This window comes from Candoia aspera, chromosome 6 (assembly GCF_035149785.1).
Source record: "Candoia aspera isolate rCanAsp1 chromosome 6, rCanAsp1.hap2, whole genome shotgun sequence".
Lineage (NCBI taxonomy): Eukaryota > Metazoa > Chordata > Lepidosauria > Squamata > Boidae > Candoia > Candoia aspera.
Window position 1 is genome coordinate 58,022,050 of NC_086158.1, and position 21,223 is coordinate 58,043,272.

Here is a 21,223-nt window from a genome sequence, read left to right on the forward strand (position 1 = left end):
GTTACATGTTGGCCCAATCAAATGACTCTCTTTCATGTAAAAGCAACTTTTTGCAATATATAACAAATATAACAATAGCTAAAATAAGATGATCACAAAGACCCACTTAAAAAGAAAGGTCTTGAGAGTTTTCTTAAACACCAGATTTGAGTGAGGAAGCAAGTAAGCATATCTCCAATGGAGCAGATACCACAAGGTCGAGACTATGACAGAAAAGGCTCACTTCTGGCCATTGTCCCTTGTACTTGACATGGGGGTGGGACCTTAAATAGGACCTCTCTTGATGATCTGACATGATCATCTGATATGAAAAGTACTGCTACTTCTCACAAAATAAGCTTGGCTTTGCCATTCCTGAATATTATATGTAAATAGTAACAGCTTTGGAAACAGTAAACGGATTTCCTCTCATTTAAACTATCAATACGTAACCCTTACCTTTCTGCAATTCTTCAAGCTGTTTAACCGCTTCATCTCTCTCTTGTTTGAATTTGCCACACTGTAGAAAAATACATTTTCATATTAAAAAAGGAAGACTGCTTTCTCATAATGGCCAGTAAATAGATCAAAACTAGGAGTTCACTTAAAACTGAAAGAACAGCTTACAACCAAAAGCTAAAGAGAAGTTGGGGGTGTTAGGAGAGAAGCTGGCAGGAGTGGGGAGGGGGGACAACAGCAGTTCCCAGGCTATTATATTTTCCCGTGGTATTGTTAACCACACCATTTGCAGGACGGGGTACTTCTCAGCAGAGAGTTCCATTAAAGGCAATACAGAGCCCTTCCTTCCTTCCTTCCTTCCTAAGAAAAGAAGTAGGGAACATGAGAGGGTAATAAATAGGATGCTATGTAATTCCAGGAATGTCAAGGTGATTGTCTGGATGTACTGAGTGTAAAAGCAGAAAAACCTCCAATGATATAAAAACTGTGCCTACAACCTCATAACCAGTACCAGCTTACTCTGCCATTGGTGCTGTCAGTCCTGTTTATAATCAGGGATGGATGGGCTTTTATGAAACATGTGGATTTAAGCTTGTTTTTAAAGTGAGTCCTCCTTAGTCATCTCATTTTTCACTATCTCAGATAACTTATAATCACTAACAACTTTGTGTTGCACCCACTCTAACATGCAGTCAGATGACTTTTGTTTAAGAACTGCCTCTGTTTCACCTACTACCACTAATAAAAAAAACCTGATAATTATCTAGGGCAGTGTTTTTCAGCCTTGGCGACTGGAAGATGGCTGGTGGGGAATTCTGGGAGTTGAAGTCCATACATCTTCCAGTCGCCAAGGTTGAGAAACACTGGTCTAGGGCTTTCATTTTTAAAGTCCTTTTAACAGTTGATAGAATCTTTAATCAGGTAGACAAATCAAGAGAGTAGGACCTTTACCTTTGTTAGGAACCCCAGTAATGTCCCTGGAGCTGTCCCTGCTTCTGATTTTCCTACCCTGAGCAAATGAGAATGCTATAAATGCATAGTTCCCATTACAGATGATGATGATGATGATGATGATGATGATGATGTGCAATCTAGTTATATGGAAGTTTATAAAGACCTGGCTTATAATCTAAAATACCTGGAAACAGAGGAAAGAAGGAAATGGAGCTATGGGTAAGCAAGGATAGCATAATATATGTCATTACAGTATTTCAATAAATTGGCTCAATGAAGCAAGGGTAGAATATGCAGAAGGTGTTGCTAACAGATGTGAACATGGTCCCTCACTATGCATTTATTATATACGTGCAAAGAAGCAAAACTTGATGCAGGAAATCCATGATCAGGATCTTCTTGATTTATTTTTAAATATGAACAACCATACCAGGAGGAACATGAATTACATTGTAAAAATAGTTATGGGGACATGGAGGGAACACTTTGCCTCATGCTACTTTCCCTAATTGAAATACCCTGCCTAAGCTGTAATTTGCTTAGAGAGGGAAAACACAATTGCCTTCATAAACAAAGCAGTTTCTGTGGCAGGGTGGGTGAAATTATGAAAACAGTAAATAGTTATCCTCCCTTCACCAGGGTTGTAAACTCAATTTGACTCATCTGTCCGGATATTCTATTCCTACAAAAAAAATATATATATCCTGGCCACACATCTTCCATGCTCCACTGTACATACCCTTAAGCTGATGGTTCCACTAATACTACAAGACAACAATCTGATAAAGTATGTTATTTGATTGAAATTGTAGCTAAGACTCTTCCAGTTTACTCGAGGTTCAACCGAAATTCTAGGATCATAACCTCCATCTCCTCTATAAAAATAAAATTGAATGAGATGCAATGGTGGAGAGATGCTAGAATTAAAGCATTTCATTCAGAACCCAAGTAAGACTTGCATGACAATGGAAATGCTTAGTATTTTTTTTTAAAAAAAAAACCTTTGTATCCTAGAATAAAAATGAACGGTCAAGGCTATAAAATCTAGAGATGCCAGCTGCCAACATAATATTCTTTCCTCAATCATAACTCACATGCACATAAACATCTACACAAACCCAAACGTTTTTGAATATGGAGAAGGAAAAAAGATATCTTACATATTCATGTCAGGGATTCAAAGTGATAGCCAGAAAGGCTTGAATACATAGACAGTTTTCCTAGAAATCAATAGTGTGTTGAATTTATTTAATGGGAAAAAGTCTGCTAAAAATGTACTCTCATAGAGTGTCCTCTTCCCATCAATAGAAATAGATGGTTTCAATTAACAACAGGCATTATCAAAATGCATACACAGTAAAGAGGGAAAAGTTACAGCTCCTACCGTAAATTAGATATAATTATTTCTTGTTACCTCTCTAGGAATACAGCTTCATGTAAAATTGAATCCACTGATCTCTTAAGCCATAGCCCTCCTCTGCCTTTAGTAAAATCAAATCAACTCAAATCAATGTTTATTATTGTAATAGACCAGCATAAGGCATGGGGAATACAGTCAATAAAAGAAGACTCAGAGACATAAAAGTTATAAAAAGGTGTAGGGGAAAAAAATTATATCCAAGATATGGACTAAGCATAAATTAGAGACCATAAGTTGCTAGGTTTTAAAGTGCTCCATGGTGGAAGACTAAGTGTAATGATTGCCTATTCTGACATGCTCAGCCTCACAAGCAGGTTCTTAATGAAAACTGATTTATTGAAAGAATAGTATGCAAATACGAAGAAAGCTGAGAATGAGCAAAAGCGCGCCAAATACAAACTAAAAACCCTCGCTTCAAAACCAACCCCGCCCCCTCCCTCCTAGCAACCACCCCCTCCCAGGTGTTAGCAACCGTTACCCACATCGGCCTGAGAAAGTAACCTTGAACAGAGTCACTAACCCAAACATACATTCCACAGTTGCAGTAAGAAGATTACAGCCTGGCACGGCTGGAAATTTCCACCCCGCAAACACGGGGTAGAAAAGTGACATGTGAAACGTTACGATGTATGCAGAACATTGAAACGATGAACATGACATATTGCCCCCCCTAAAAAATGCAAAACTAAGGAGCAGGCTTATCAGGATAGGCAGTATGAAAATGGGTAACTAAAACAGGTGAGCAAACATGGTGGGCAGCAACCCACTCAGGATGCGGGAAATGCTTCCACCGAACCAGGTATTGTAAGGTAGAACGAAGGCGTTGAGAATCTAAAATTTCTTGCACTTCGAAATGTTGCTGTCCATCAATCATGATAGGAGCAGGCGGGGAGGGGTGTGGATGCCAGCGATCTGACTGGTGGCAGGGTTTGAGCAAGCTGCAATGAAAAACAGGGTGCAAAAGTTTCAGATTGTGAGGCAAATCCAACTTAAAAGTAACAGGATTGATCTGGGCAACAATAGAAAAAGGGCCCACAAACTTTGGTGCGAGTTTCTTAGAAGATTGGGGTGACTTAATAAATTTTGTGGAGAGATAGACTTTATCTCCAACTTGGAAAGGTGGTTGAGGTGCCCGTTTGGTGTCAGCATAGCGTTTATAAGTGGCTTGGGCATCAGCAAGAGCTTGCTTTATTTTTGGCCAGGAGTCTCCCAGATGTGCTGCCCAGTCTGCAGGGGACGAAGGAGGAGAAGTTGGTTGAGGCAGCTCAGGAATGGGTACGAAGTCACGGCCAAAGACAGTGCGAAATGGCACCTGACCAGTACTCTGATGCACTGCATTGTTATAGGCGACTTCAGCAAAGGGGAGAAGATCGACCCAATTATCCTGCTGATAATTTACAAAAGCATGTAAATATTGCTCCAACGTAGAATTAAGAGCCTCCATGGCTCCGTCAGTCTCAGGATGCAACGCAGTGGATAGGGCTTGTTTAGTGCCCACCAATTTCATAAAAGCCCGCCAAAAGTGTGAAGTAAATTGTGTGCCTCTGTTGGTCACCAAATGGGAGGGGCATCCGTGGAGCCTGTAAAGGTAAAGGTAAAGGTTTCCCTTGACGTAAAGTCCAGTCGTGTCCGACTCTAGGGGGCGGTGCTCATCTCCGTTTCAAAGCCTTGGAGCCGGCGTTGTCCATAGGACACTTCCGGGTCATGTGGCCAGCATGACTCACGGAACGCCGTTACCTTCCCGCCGAAGCGGTACCAATTAATCTACTCACATTTGCATGTTTTCGAACTGCTTGGTGTGCAGGAGCTGGGACGAGCAACGGGAGCTCACCCCGCCGCGCGGTTTCGAACCGCCGACCTTCCGATCGACAGCTCAGCGGTTTAACCCCCAGCGCCTCCGCGTCACCGTGGAGCCTGTACACGTGTACAAAGAAAAGCCGGGCAAGCTGCTGTGCTGAGGGAATGGAAGCACATGGAATGAAATGGGCTTGTTTTGAGAAAAAGTCTTTGACAACCCAAATCAGTTTTTCTCTGACTTGGAGGCAGATCCATGATAAAATCCATAGAGATTTCCTCCCAGGGGTGAGAGGGACTGGCCACTGGTTGGAGCAAACCTTGAGGTTTACCCACCTTCCGTTTGGAAGCAGCGCAAACAGGGCAGGAGGCAACATAGTCCTTAACATCCCGTCTTATTGTGGGGCACCAAAATTGGTGCCTAACCAAATGAAGTGTTTTAACATACCCAAAATGCCCTGCTAGTTTGTCATCATGGCAACGGAGCAAAATGTCTTTGCGCAAAACTTCAGGCACATAGAGGCGATCATTCTTCCAAGCAAAATCCTTGTCAAAAGTAACATTGTGTAAATTTGCTTGTAACCAAGTGTCAGATTTCAGCTGGGAAAGAAACTGTTGTTGCAAATCTGAGGGAACTGGCAACCGTCCCAGACGGGGTGAACCTGAAGCGTCTGGGTGCTGTGCACGAGTCTGGCTGCGAGTGACCGCTGCCAGACTCAATTGCGGTTCCGTCCAGAGAGTCCCTATTACATCTGGCACAGTGCTGGAATCCTGGGGTCTGCGGGACAGCGCATCAGCCAGAAAGTTTTTCTTCCCTGGAATAAATTTCAACTTGAAATTAAAACGGCTGAAGAATTGCGCCCATCTGATTTGCTTTGGGTTGAGCTTACGAGGTGCACTGAGTGCTTCGAGGTTTTTGTGATCAGTCCAAACCTCGAACGGATGGGTAGCTCCCTCCAACAGATGGCGCCAAGTGTCTAAAGCAGCTTTAACAGCAAAAGCCTCTTTTTCCCAAACGTGCCAGCGCCTTTCAGTCTCAGTGAATTTACGAGAGAGATAAGCACAAGGCTTTAGGCACCCGGATTCATCTGCTTGCAGCAGGAGAGCTCCAATGGAAAAATCAGAGGCATCCACTTGCACCACAAATGGTTTGTTAGTATCTGGATGCTGTAAAATGGGTTCTGCAGTGAATAATTTCTTAAGCTTGTCAAAAGCCAGCTGGCATGCAGGCATCCATTTCAATAATGCCCCCAGATTCCTTGATCTCCGGGTGTCCCCCTTAGTTTTAAGCAACTCAGTGAGGGGCAGGGCGATTTCTGTGAACCCCTTGATGAATGACCGATAAAATGTCGCAAAACCAAGGAAACTTTGAAGTTGCCTTCGTGTGCGTGGTGCCTCCCATGCCAAAATGGCCTCAATCTTAGCTGGATCCATTTCAATACCTTTGTCTGAAATTCTATAACCCAAATAGTCAATTTGAGATTTATGAAAAGCACATTTAGGCAATTTCGCGTACAATTCAGCTTTTCTCAGTTTGCTGAGCACCTGTCTGACCAGCTTTACATGCTCTTCCATTGTTTCAGTATAGATTAATACATCATCCAAATATACTAATACACCTTTGAACAAATGGTCATGCAAGACCTCATTAATCAATTGCATAAAAACCCCAGGCGCTCCCGCCAACCCAAAAGGTAACACCTTATATTGAAAAGAGCCTAGGGGGCAATTGAAAGCAGTTTTCCATTCATCCCCCTCCCTAATGCGAATGCGGACATATGCCTCCCTCAGATCCAACTTAGAGAATATTTTCCCCTTTGACAGGTGTGATAACATATCTTTGATTAATGGGACTGGATATTTATTTAATATTGATACTGCATTCAGCCCACGGAAATCCGTACATAGTCTCAAAGTTCCATCCTTCTTTGGTCTGAATAGGACAGGCGCCCCCACTGGGGATTTGCTGGTTCTATAAAACCTCTAGACAGATTTTTATCCACAAACTCCCTTAGCGTTTCCAGCTCGTTCTGGGTCATAGCATAAATTTTTGGCTTAGGCAACTTTGCATTAGGGAGAAAGTCTATGGCACAGTCAGTCTTTCGGTGTGGTGGTAGCTGATCCGCTTCCTTTTCACCAAATACATCCGCAAAGTCCTGATATTGCTCCGGCAACCCTTCTAACAGAGCGGTAGGGCGGTGCGGAGCGGCCGCTGCCGCCCTCCCCACATCCCCGCTGTCCAATTCATCCCCCTCCAGGGCTTCATAAAATCCATCTGCAAAAGTCACAGTCCTGTGCACCCAGTTTATATGCGGGTTCTGTTGAACAAACCAAGGCATCCCCAAAACAACAAACGGACCCCCCACAGGCGCCACCACAAAAGGCAGCTTTTCCCAGTGACTTCCCATTTGCAATGCCACCATCCCTGTGGAGTGAGTTGACGGTTCTCCCCCCGCCGTAGACCCATCCAATTGGGTAAAGATCATGGGGCGTTTCAACGGAAACGTGGGAAGCTCTAAGGCAGCCACCACGTCAGGGTGCATTAAACACCGTGAGCACCCTGAATCCATCATCGCCCACAGTTCAACAGTTCGTGTGTGGGACCCCAATTTCACCTTCACTGTCAGCGTAGGGAAATTTCCACTCACCGAAGTGTGATTGTGCCCCTCCTCTACCACCTGCCCAGTGGCACCTCTTAGGGCAGGTGGCTGGCATTTCCCGCCGGCTGAGACGGCTCGAGGTCCCCTTCATCCTCATAGAAAGGAATGCTCTCTGGCTCCGTTTCAGCCATCGCTGCCTTCATCTTCCTGTGCACAGAGGGGGATTTTCCCGACGGCTTTGCCGGGTGCTCTTCGGTCTTCTTCTGCGAGCATGTCGCTGCTCGGTGTCCCTCTTTCCCACATCGCAGGCATTGCCCTTTTGCAAACCGGCTCTCTTTTTCCTCCTGCCAGGCCGTCCGTCCCGCTCTGCCAGTGGTCCTGGGTGCCTTGCCCATCTTTGTCATGGCCATCTGCTTAGGGCCCCTCCTGGTTTGCGCAAACTTAGCCTGGGCTTGCTCGACATTCGCCGCCAGCTGTATCCAGTCGTATAGCGTGCCTGGGTCTGCCCTTCCTAACGCCATCTCAGTAACTCAGGTCTCAGTCCATCTTTGAACATCTCTATTAGCGTAGTTGGCGACCAATCGTCCACTTTCGCCGCTAGGGCTTGGAATTCGAGGGCATAATCAGCCACGGACTTCGACCCCTGGAATAGCTCCCGCAGGGCCACCTTTGCTTTCTCCTTTGCTAACAGATCAGCAAAGTGCATTTTTAGCACCCATAGAAAGTCTCTGAAATCATCCAACTCAAGGGCATCCATCTTGGCTAATTGGACAAACCAATCAGCTGCCCTCCCTTCCAGTTGGGTAGCTACAGCGTTTATCCTCGCCCTCTCCGAAGGGAACAGCCTCCCAAATTCCTCCATATAGCCTTTTGCATTAGTCAGGAAGAAGGACAGTTTTGTGGGATCCCCATCAAACTTAACATTGAAATCCCTATACCTGGCTCTTTGTGGGCTGCTCTTCCTCTCTTCCCCCCCGGCTCTCCTCCTGGGCTCTGGAGACCTCTTCTCTCGAGGGGGAGGGGGACTCGCAACTCCGACTTTGGGACTTTTCTTCCGATCCCTGCTTCGTCCCCTCCCTGCATTTTCCACCCGCCGCGGGGGCGATGGGGACGCCCACCTGGGACTGCGCGGTGGCGATCCCCCCCAGTACCTCCTCCGGTCTTTCCTCCTCACGCTCGAGGAGGAGGGAGAGACAGATGGGGACGACCGTCTGTAGCGATGTTCCCTTCTTCCTCTGTCCTGACTGCCCCTCGCAAATGACATTCTTTCCATCATCTCTTCCAAAGACTTTACTCTGGCTTCTAGCCTCTGAGATTTCTCACTGGCCTCGGAGCCGTCCGAATCACTCCTCTCCCTTATGGTCACATCTGGGGACAGCGGATACCTTGGCTTCCCAGGTGCCTGGGGGGCTCCGGACAGGGTTCCCTCATCCTTTCTGACCACCTTGGACTTTACCGCTTTCGCCGTGGCTGAGCTGGCATCCGAGGCTTTCGACAGTTCCTCCGATTCAGGGGTGAGGGTCCTTTCCCTTCTTTGCCTCATGGAATCCGTCTCCCCCACACTGGAATCGTCACTCTCTCCCGAGCGGGAAGTAGGTTCAGTCATCACTAACTTTATTTCCTCACAGTAGCACTGGAAGAAGGTTAGTGGTAAGAGTTTTATGATTCTCAGCTTTATGTAATGATTGCCTATTCTGACATACTCAGCCTCACAAGCAGGTTCTTAATGAAAACTGATTTATTGAAAGAATAGTATGCAAATACGAAGAAAGCTGAGAATGAGCAAAAGCGCGCCAAATACAAACTAAAAACCCTCGCTTCAAAACCAGCCCCGCCCTTCCTCCCTCCTAGCAACCACCCCCTCCCAGGTGTTAGCAACCATTACCCACATCGGCCTGAGAAAGTAACCTTGAACAGAGTCACTAACCCAAACATACATTCCACAGTTGCAGTAAGATTACAGCCTGGCACGGCTGGAAATTTCCACCCCGCAAACACGGGGTAGAAAAGTGACATGCGAAACGTTACGATGTATGCAGAACATTGAAACGATGAACATGACACTAAGGCCATACCAAGAACAAACTATAAGGTTTGGTGTTAACCATGAGCTAGAAGTAATTTATGATGGATGTTGAGTGCTGCAGCACGGAACCTAGAAACACTGTATGTTGTGGCAGAACTGATGTCCAAAAGCAGCAAGGAAGTGCAAAATTCTCCCAAGTGTCCTGGATACTTCTATAGTAGGATGAGGTTGGTGTGGATATCTCTGTAAAAAGGGCACTAGAGGAAGATCTACTGCATTGCTTCTATGTGCCCATAGTTACAAAGGCATTGTTCTGAGAAAGGAGTCTTCCTGTATTATTCCCCAAGCACAGCTGAAAGGAGGGTGTGACATCATACCAAAGTAATGGGCCCTTGGTGAGTTGAGAGTTCGAGTTGTGTTAGGTATGCCTAATTTTGATGGTACAAGCTCCAATAGGGCAAAATTGGACAAGGGATGCAAGTGAGTACCATGAAAAAGCTGTGCTACTGGCTTCACTTCAAACAATTTATGAGCTGCATGTATGTAATGGCCACCTTTTGAGGATGGCAGATGGGCTCCTCTGTGCAGTTTGAACAATGAAGTTCCCATTAGCTTTCTTACTAATGGCAGAGTAAAGGACTAAACTATTTGAAATAAGAAAACTGTTCAATCTTTTGGCCATCTATAAATGGGTCTTGGCTCTTTGAGCAAATGCCATGATTTTGGTTTTCTAGTAGTTAAGTTCCAGCAGGTCTTCTTTGCAATGTTGTCCTAGAGTCCTCAGTGCTGTTTTATGGCCAGTAACAGTCCTTGAGAATATCATTGTATTGTCTGCTATAGCAGGATGGAAAAGTGTGTTTTGGGGAGTGAAAGTCTGGGATGTTGAGTTGGCCCACCATGGAGTTAATATAAAAGTTGAATAGAAGTGGTGACAGTATGTTGTCTTACTTGATGCCCTTCCAGGTTTCAATAGTACTAGCTAGGTGGCCTTGGAGGTTTTATCTTACCCTGAGCAACATGCCTTCATGTAGCATTCATATTAGGTATATAACAGGCACCAGACAATTGAGGTGGCCTACAGCTTCTTCCACAGTTTGGCTCATGAGTCAGAATCAAATGCTGCTTTAAAATCTATGAAGATGGCATAGGGAAAGGTCATGCATGGGGCTGAAGTACTAGAAACTAAGTCTTTAGTCTCCCTAACTTTCCCTTTTCAACAATCCTTTGGTTGCAAGCCACCCAGAGTTTGGTTTTAAGATGGGTGGTCATATACATGTTTAATAAGTAAATAAATAAGCAAGCAAGAAAGCAAGCTTCCCCCAAGCCAGAACAATTCAATTGTCATACCTGTTCAAAGTCTGCAGTAACTATTAAAAACTACAGAAAAATCAATGTATTGGAATCTATTGCAAAACCATGCTGGAATGAAAACACAGAATTGTTACAAAAGAAATTTACATATTGATCCTGGCACTTTAAAAGGCATGTTTTTAAATGGTTTCTTTTAGTAGTACAGACAGTTTTCAGCAGAAAATAGGGAACTTCGTAACCCTAACTGGGAGGACATTCCAGATGAGGTATCCATAGTTTTTTCTTCCAAATAAAAGTTTGAACTTTCAGTGTCAGAAAAAGCTCATAGTACATGTTTTGAACAAGTCATGTTTGCAATTTAAAATTGTTCAAAACTAAATTGAATAACATCATAAAAACTGCAGAAAAATTCATTTATTGGAAGGCATACATAACTCAGTAGGTATGAAATGTTATGCAGAACTCTTACAAAAGAAATTGACAAATCGATTAGGAAATGGAACAGTATGAAAAACATTTTAAAAGACAAATATACATAAAATAAACATAAGACAAAAACTATCCATTATGTAAGTGGTACACTGCAATGCTTAGGAAGAGGTAATAATGTGACAACCTTCAGAAAGGGGACAGTTCCGCCATCCTTAAGAAAGCAATGGTCTACCTCTTCCTCAAAAAGCCACCGTAGACTTGCCCATTTTGGACAATTTTTGCCGTCTCCAACTTCCCATGATTAGGGAAGATTTATTGAGAAGGTGATTGCCTTGCAGCTTTAGAGAGCTCTGTATGAAACAGATTGTTTGGACCCCGGTTGGGTTTTAGGGCAGGGTATGGGACTGAAACAGCATTGATCATATTTGCAGATGACCTCTGGAGGGAGCGAGATGGAGATAGTGAATCCATTCTTGCTCTCCTTGATTTCTCAGCTGTCTTCGATACCACTGATAATAGCATCCTTCTGGACTGGCTCCAGGGATTAGGAGTTGGGGGCACAATGTTATATTGGTACTCCTTCCTCCATGGTCAGTTCCAGTTGGTGTTTATAGGAGGGGAGAGGTCTGACCCATGGGCCCTCTTATGTGGGGTGCCTCAGGACTCGATTCTGTCCCCACTACTATTTAACATCTACATGAAGCCACTGGGCAATGGGGTGAGGTATCATCATTATGCTGATGATACTCAGCTGTATATCTCTACCCCTGACTGGCCAAGCGTTGCTATGGAGGTTCTTCTCAGGGACTGGAAGCTATGGGAGTCTGAACAGGGAAGAACAGGCTTGAGCCTAGCAAGACATAATGGCTTTGGTTGTTGGGGCCCCCTGGATCTGTTGATTTTCCATCCTTAGTTCTGTATGCGCTTGCCTCATCCCAGACAAAATCTATGTGCAATTTGGGGGTCCCCCTGGACTCACGGCTCCAGTTCGAAGAGCAGATGGCAGCTAGGGCCAGGGGGCCATTGCACAATTTTGTGCTGTGAACCAAGCAGCACTGGAAGTCACTGCACACAGCCACTCATGCTTTGGCCATCTCCCAAGTGGGCTACCGCAATGCAGTCTACAGTACATGGGGCTGCCCTTGAAGAATATTCGGAAGCTTCAATTGGTCCAGAGCAGTAGCACAGGTAATTATGGGTATGTCTCATTATGCTCATGTTAGACTTTTGCTCTGCTAGCTGCATTGGCTAGCTACTCCCAATTAGCTTTGATGTGTAATTCAAAGGGCTGGTTATTACCTGCAAAGCCCTACATGGCATGGAGCATGGTATATGAGGGATTATCTTACTTCCATTATTTTTACCCATCCCATTATATCGGGCAGGAGGGGCATGCACTGGGTCTCATCAATCAGGAATTGTCATCCAGCTGGGCCTAGGAAGTGGGTCTTTTCTGTAGCTGCACTTGCCCTCTAGAATACCATAATGCCCAAGGTTCAGCTGACCCACCTCTGCTCATCTTCTGGAATGTCTTAACAACCTGGCTGTTTTCCCAGGCATGGAGGCCAGGAAAATAATTAACCAATGCTGCTGGTATAGTGTTTTCAGAGCTATTTTGTGTTTTAGTTGGTTGGGAAATGTATTGTTTATATATTGTATTTATATTGTTTTGGGGTTTTTTAAAATCCTTGTTAGCTGCCCAGAGTCACATTTATTTAAATTAATAAATAAATATAAAGGTAAAATGACCCTTTTTATTTCTTAGATTTATATTCTCCATTTCCTTAGGAGTTCAACTTATCATACATGGCAGGCACACCTCCAATTTTTCTCACATACAACAGAGTGAGACTGGCTGGATGAAGAATAGGGAATACCTCAATCATTTAGGTAACAGCCAGAGGCCGTAGTTTGTCAACCATGTTCAATTTTGAAAAGTTAAGCAAAATCAGATATGGTTAATATTTGGATGGGAGATCACCAAGAAATCCTAAAACATCCTAAAAGATGGAAATAGCAAACTTATTCCATATTTTTACCAAGAAAACAAGAATGTCTCCATGTCATCATTAGGAATGCAGCACAGTTCAAAAGAGACTTTATCTTTTTACAATCACTCAGCGACCTTCCACGGTCAAGTCTGAATTAGAGTCTTAGTCTGTCGGTTCTAGACCAATGCATTAACCAGTTTATTAATCCAGACAGCAGCAAACCACACTTAGCACAAACTGTGATTTACATGAACACTTTGAGCAATGATTTGATATCCTGGTTTAGCAGTCTGTTGCATAGTAAAGGTAAAGGTTTCCCTTGACATTAAGTCCAGTCATGTCCGACTCTAGGGGGCGGTGCTCATCTCCGTTTCAAAGCCGAAGAACCGGCATTTGTCCGCAGACACTTCCGTGGTCATGTGGCCAGCATGACTAAACGGAACGCCGTTACCTGCCTGCCAAAGCAGTACCTATTAATCTACTCACATTGGCATGTTTTCGAACTGCTAGGTTGGCAGGAGCTGGGACTAGCAACGGGAGCTCACCCCATCACGCGGATTCGAACCGCCGACCTTCCGATCGGTAGCTTCAGACAAAATATCAAGCCTATAGTTCGGTGTTTTATATGAATCCAACCAATCCCTTTAACTAATCCCAACTAATCATTAAAATACCATATGAAATTCTGTTAATGGATATGTCCTCAGTTTTTGCATTAAGAGCAACTTTTTTTTAAGTACTATTACTGGACTGTTTGCTTAGTTAAGCTTATGATGGGGGTGGAAGGTAGAGCAAGGAATAGGAAAGATATAATCATTTGCTCCATTTCTGTTCAGCTGGACCTGTATGTTAATTTGCTACTATACCTTTAATCTTGGAGCTGCATTTTCTGCACATAATTCTGTCTCCACAGATATAATTACATGATAAAAGGAATAAGCAAATCAGCAGTATAACAAAATAAATTTTAATAGTCATGGTGGTACTGAAATATTGCAAATGCTCCTTGGTATGAATAACATTTGATGGCAGAAAGGATTATATCAAGCTTAATTAAAAGACAAAATATTCAGCAAGATGATCCATAAAAATCAGTTGATAACAAATATAAAAATACTAAGTTATGTGAAAACAAGTACAAACCTCTTCTTTTGTTTTCTTATTTTCTTTTCTTAAATCTTCATATTCACCAATAGCTATAAAGACAAAAAGGAATTTTAGTAATATATCTGGAAAAAATGAATTAGTTTTTATAACTTCCGTAAGACTTTACTACAGTGTTAGACCAGCGTATACACATAAGATCTCTCACAATTGTATACAGAGTGATAAAGGAGGATCCAAAAAAACAACACAAAAATGAATTTAAGAAGAAAATTTGATTTTTTTTTAAAAAACACCATCAATAATTTTGGATATTATTTCCTGCTGCATTCTCATAGCTGCTAGGCAAAATTTCACCACACTGTGGGTAACAATGGCTCTATGGTCTGCTAGGAGAAAAGATATACTAATCATCACCTCTACCTGACAGTCTTTTTATGATGGGTCTAACACTGCACATACAGTAAGTCCCTATTAAAGTTACAGTTTAGTAGACCATGTCACACATTTTCTACAGTATGCGAGTCCTCTGGGGAGAGGCATTCACAGTTGATGGCATATCAGCGATTGTTAAAGACAGACCTGGGGAGGGTAAATGCTCTGTGATACCTATAATTTGTTAAGGATTGGCAATAGTCAGCTGGCATGGTAGAGAAGAACAGAATCTAAGATTTATGTTGCCTTTGTGCCATACTAATATCTTGCTGGCATTCTGTAACCTGAGAATTTTCTTCTTTGGTACGTTTTTGGCTTGATCATACCCCATCCTTTTTGGGACTTACTGGAGAAGCCATATAGAGCCAGTTTCATTTTGATAATTGTAAATTGAAACTTATCATTGTTTATCAAAGGAGTCAGCCCTGTTGGGATAAATTTACAAGTTCTTGCACATTAGAACTACAAAGACCACTTGCAAGTCTTTTCTATTAACTAACAAATATAGCAGTTGGCATAAAAGACATATAAGTAAGTTTATTGTTGTAACCACATGTCATAACATATAACTTACCATAAAATACAATAAATCACAATAGAATAGTAAGATTGTGAAACAAAGTAATAAAAAGAGTAGTAGATGTAAGGAGTGTTAAAACAAGATAAAGCCAGAGCTACAACTAAGAACTTAAGTATTTCTTCTAAGTTTAAATGACAGCAGAGAAAAAGTAGTAACCCGTTTGCTAACGGGTTGGAAACACTGCACATAAGTCTCTATTAAAATTACAGTTTAGTAGACTGTGTCACACATTTTCTACAGCATGGGAGTTCTGTGGGCAGAGGTATTCACAGCAGGGAATCTTTCACTATCTGCCATCAGTGACTGCTAAAGACAGTACATCAGACATAGTTCAAAAGTACCAGCCCTTGAGATCACCTGCCATCAATAATTTGGCCCTAATCTCCTTGTAAGTGGGGCAGTGGAGGACATAATGAATAATGTCCTCCACCTGACCAACACTGCATGGACAGTGACAGGACACTTGCAAAATCTCCGTGTGAGATATGCTGAGGACATGATCTGCAGGCAAAGGGATGTACAAGCCCTTGTCAGTGAGGCACTGGTAATATTTACCAGGTATTGGGAAAGGCTTCTATATTTTTATAGTGATGGTACTAAGATGAAAATTTGGATGATTGTACTGCAGTGGCATTTTTATTGGCATCCCTTTCAAAAAGCCTATCTCTAGTATTTTCTCTGTTCCAAGAGCTAAGTTCTCCTAAAGGTTGTAGGGAATACATTTGTGGGTTGAGTGACAAAATGTTGATTCCCAGCTGTGTAATGGAGAAAACTGGGTCTGGCAAGGTGGGATTCTTGAAGGCTTTCTAGTTTTTTATAGTGCCACAACAATGCAAGATGTATTCTAATGGCAAACTTAAATAAGCAATGCGGTGCCCTGGGAGAAGCCCAAGATCTTCCTTATGAAGTTATTTTGGACTACTTCCAATTGGACAATAACCTTCTCATCCCACCACCAGATCTCAGCTCCATACAACATCTAGGCTATCACCTTGCCTTGGAATATTTTAAATGCAAGTGCTACCAGTTGCCTTCCTTTAGAATAGAAAAACTTCTGAATAGTGCCCATTGTATCTTAAGCAGTTATTAAGACAGTAGTTAAATGTGTTTTCCATATAAGGGATTTATGAAAGGTGATGCCCAGGTATTTAAAAGAGGGGCATTGCTCTATTTGTTGGGCATCAATTTGCACTCTGTGTTTAGTATTACTTCTGCCAGAAACCACTACCTTTGTTTTATTATAATTTATCCTCACTTTTTCCCTTTCACAATAATCAGCTAGTCTGGCCAATAATCTTCTAAGGCCAATCTCACTACAGGAAATAAGAGCCATGCCATCAGCATACATTAACACTGATATTTTCTATACATTAAGTGAGGGGGAGAAACAACTTTGTGACTTCATCAATGACTCCACTGATCCTACTACAATATTATTAATCTAAAGTTAAATAAGAAAGGAGCAAGTAAACAGCCTTGTTTGACTTCTCTCTCCAGTAAAATAGGGTCTGACAAGGACCCTTGTGGGCCCATTCTTACTCTGGCTGCAATGTTGGTATGTAGTTCAATTATTAGTTTGAGAAAGCGTCTATCAGTGTCTGTCCTAGCTAGTTTGTCCCATAGGCAAGACCTGTCAATTGAATCAAAGGCAGAGATAAGGTCAATAAAAATGACATAGAGTTGCTTTGTAAGTTTGTTGGTATATTTCACAATAAGGGCCTTCATGGCACAGTGATCTAATGTGCTCTGTCCTTTTTGAAACCCTACCTGTTCTGGATGGGAAAAAAATGTTTCTTCCCCCCAATCTTCTAATTTATTCAGAAGATGTCTGGCAAAAAGTTTAGAGGAAGTATCTAGCAGATTAATTGGATGATAATTGGCAGATTCCTGCCCATTACCCTTCTGAAGATTGGATATATTATACTTTGTTTCCAGTAGGGAGGTACAACACATGCTTTATCTATTTCTGAAAAAGTCTAGTCAGGACAGGGAACCAACAGGAATCATTCAACTTATATACCTCTGGAGGAATCACATCATCCACAGAGGATTTTCCAAGGACCACGGTTAAAATCAGCTGCTTACACTCAGATTTTGTGACAGCTGGTCACTCTAGTAATATGATTAATTCAACAGAGGCTGTTGTTGGCTCAGTATGTGAGCAGCTGTAAATAGAGGAAAAATATTGGGTCCAATTTTATGCTGAAATGTAGGCATGGGGCATGGAGCTGTATATGGAAATATCACTAGCCACCAATTCCTAAAATTTCCTCTTTTTTAAAAAATTAAGTCAGCTTAATTAAAGCCCAAGCTTTGTCCACTGATCCCTATGACAAGATCTTGAAAGGAGGGATGATAATATATGTGGAACGATAAATGTGGAAGGGTTTGGATAACAGATTGGGGAAACTATTTGTCAGGAGGTGACACAGCATGTACAGTAAAGAGGAGCTGGAGGGATACATTACATAGAAATAATGTAGCTTAAATAGAGGAGTTGCCTCTATAAAAGTCCTGCCAAATTCTTAAATGGTTGAACTGAAACAGGGGAAATAGCTCAAAAAGAGAAACCTACCTTCAAATTCCACAGGAGTTTTAGAATCATGGTCCTCCCCATTCCTCAGACATTTGTAATAAAAGCGCATCACATAAACATTAACAAATATTTTCTTTGTTTAAAGGATTTTTGAAACCTGTAAAGAATTGTATGTATACTGGCAATACTCAATTGCAAATCCCTGACCAAACTAGAGATACTGTGGAAGTCTTAACCCAGCATCAGGAGACCACTGGTACAAACAAGCTCAGTCTAAACTCCTGGAAAACAGAATTACTGTTTGTCCAGAAACATCCTAGCTCAAGAAAGTCATATTAGGACTCTGAATGAATAAGCAGATCCACAATTTGGGGGTCCTCCTGGAGTTGCAGCTTGCAGCAAAAGCAGGTGAAACTATGGCCAGTGGTGGCTTCACACAACTCTGGTTGGTGCAACACAGGGATGCCTTAGTGACAATGACTCATGCCCTTATCCTGTGTTTAGATTACAGTAAAATATTCACCTGGGGATGCCTTTGAAAATGATTCAGAAGCTGCAGGTCTGAAATGCAGTAGTTGGGTTATTAGTGGGTGACTGTTACTATATATTGTATCTCTTCTTGTCATGCACTGCCTACCGCTGAGTAACACACAGACACTGGTTCAGTTGAAGCAGGCTCTGGTTTATTCATAGCGTAGTTACAGTTATAGAAAAAAGCTGAGAGTGACAGGAGCGCGCCGGTGCGGGGTTTAAATACCCCGCGCCGGTCAGCGCCCCCTCACTCGAGGTTACGTCACCCCCCCTTTGTCCCACATGCGGTCTTGCCGGTAGGTGAGGGGTTGCGAGGCCCCGCTGGCGCTCCGGGATCGCCCATCATCGGTTTCCCTATTCATCCGGTGATTGCTGTCAGCTGGGCGATCTCCGTTGCGCTAGCGCTAACAGCTTGGGTGTGCCTCGCGATCCGCTTAGCCATTGTATCTTCTTCTTTCGTCTTTGTGAGTTGATGGCTGCTTATCTTGAGCCCCTTCCCCTGTTTCCTCGTTATTGTCATGTGTGCCATTGCGCTGATGTCTTCAGCTCAACGGCACTCATGACACTTCTCTGGTCTACTGGTTGCTAATAGGTGTCTGAGTCCAACAGAAAGTGCTGGTTTTGATTTACAAGGCTTGGCTCCAGGGTACCTAGAGATCTCCTTTACATTGAATCTGCCTAGCCCATGCACTCATGTAGAGAAGAGATCCTAAATGTCATCTCAAGGGGATGTAGGCCCAAAGAAAGGTCTTTTGTTCTGTAGCCTCCAAACTCTAGAACCCCTTGCCACCTAGGCACACCTGGTACCCTCTCCATCAGCTTTCTGCAAGACAATTTAGATGGTACTGTTCAAGCAGACATTAAGAGATTAGGTGGCTTTTTTGTATGACTCCTGAATAACCATCTGTATTTAATAGTCAATTGTTTTAATCTTGTTTTTGATATGTAAAATAAACTACCAGGAGTCTTAGAAGCTGGTATAATACTGCATGTAATTAGTAAGTACATAGAAAAATAACTTCTATGAAAAATATAACACTGAAACTAATAACACATAAACATAACATATAAAGGTAATCAAAGGCTGAGAAATGATGTGACTGTGTGCATGTGAGTATGTGCTCCTATAACGCATTGAGATATTATTATAAAGGGTTTTGTGGAGTTCAGGAGAAGCGTTTCCCATGAATGTTGTCACCAAATCCAATACCGTTTCTGTACTGTCTTTCTGATTTATCTTTGTCCTTCTTTTTTGATACAGTCCCGCCCATAACATACTTAGAAGAGTGTATAATTAATATACACTCCAAACAATGTACAAATAATCATCTTAGGATGAAATCTGAATTTTAGACATACATGAAACCGGACAATGCAATCTGCAAACTGTTGTCTTCACTAAACTATATGGTAAGGAAAATGCAAACAGTGGAGTAGACCTTCTGGTTTTTATTTGGTTTAGTATAAGATCACCGTGGCCCAATCTGGACTGGGAACACCATGCATGAAGAGAGGGCTTCTTAATATTTCTCTCCAGTTCCTCTGCTTATAAAAAATCTCACCCCCCTGCAAAGTGGAGTGGCAGAATGGAGCCAAGAGGCACAAGGATGTTGGCGGTTGGCTGTTGCACATCCCCTACACAGGTCGTACTCTCACATGTACATGGCTTCAAAACAACTGTCCCATATCTCTTCCTCTTTTCTCACCTGTGACATTTAGAATCAAACTTGTTATGATGTTATGATCTGCCCTTGCATATAAGATTTTTAATTTTGTTTTGCAAGTAGCAAACATGCAGAGAAGGAGTAGGATTCAGATGGAGACTGTGGTATGGGGAGTTGGGGTCTTTAATTTTTTTGCTAACCACTATTGCCTCAGTATTGATTGTCCCCATCATCAATATATCATCTCCATCATCTCCAATGTATACTATTTGCAGAGCTCAAGAATTCTGCTTATTGGGGGAAAGCAAAAAAATTACTTGGGGATATAAAATAAGTGTCTGTATGACATTCCCCTTGCTGGCTGGGGAATTCTGGGAATTGAAGTCCACACATCTTAAAGTTGCCAAGGTTGAGAAACACTGCTATATGGGGTAAGCTTCTTAGCTTCTCTCTCTTAGATTTAAAATGAAGTTTGTCAGCTGAAAAAGCAGGAAAAAACATTTGAAACAAAGTTCTAACAATAAATAACATTCTAACAATATGCTTAGTTCCTTCCTATCCAGTTGTTGTTGGGGTTTTTTTTTCATATGGGTTAATAGCAAGATCAACCAAAGCAGCAGACTTGCTACAAAGATCACTTTGGATTTTATAGGAAAAACAAAGCAAAATCATTAAGGTGTTATACCATATCCCACATTCCAACAAATGGAATTAGTGATGCCAGAATAAATATTCAAACATCATTTAAGAAATGCCTTCAGCTTCTCACATTTTTGACACTGGACTAATGCAGTCTTCAAAGGTTTGCATTTGAAGACAATAGGATTTTTATGCAGAAGGTAAATTATATCAATGACCAATTCTCTTTTCATCTTCTTAAAGCCTTCTTAAAGTGGGCACCATTCTAATATATACTGTTCTAAATAACTTGAATCCTATATACTTTTGTTAAGTTATTGCCATCTTCCTCCTTGTTTATTATAATTCCCAAGAGTACTCCCTTAAGGAAACTGCAGTTCACTTTATTGATTCATCAGATCAATTACTAGCCTAGTGAAATGCCCATAATTAAAATGGGGGGGGGGAGTGGTGGAGGCAATGTCATATGTTGAATTCAGCCTTCCTCAATCTGCTACCCTCTGAGCGTGCCTCCAAGTGTGCCTACAATTTCCAGCATGTAGTCTAACACTTCTGGAATTCATCAGGCTGGGGAAATATTGTTTTACATGGTATCTATCAATTCATTTTTATAGAAAAAAAATAAAGATACCTGTTCAGCACAGGGCATATTTAATTTAAATCAGACTGATTTAAATAACTCCTCAGTCATTTTTAATTATTGAAATCACTATAAAGAGGATACTTTTTAATAATTCTTTACTAAAATAGTGTATTATTGTCTGACAC

At 42.2% G+C, this 21,223-nt stretch overlaps 1 protein-coding gene across 1 annotated transcript in view; it reads right to left on the minus strand.

The window, feature by feature from the left end:
- Window positions 1-21,223, minus strand: part of SHTN1 (shootin 1) — a 97,884-nt gene that overhangs the window by 69,844 nt on the left and 6,817 nt on the right. Inside the window, exons 2-3 of the mRNA XM_063307213.1 lie at window positions 14,110-14,162; window positions 439-499 (exon numbers count right to left, since the gene is read on the minus strand). Coding sequence (XP_063163283.1) covers window positions 439-499; window positions 14,110-14,162 — 114 coding nt within the window. The remainder of the gene's footprint in view (window positions 1-438; window positions 500-14,109; window positions 14,163-21,223) is intronic.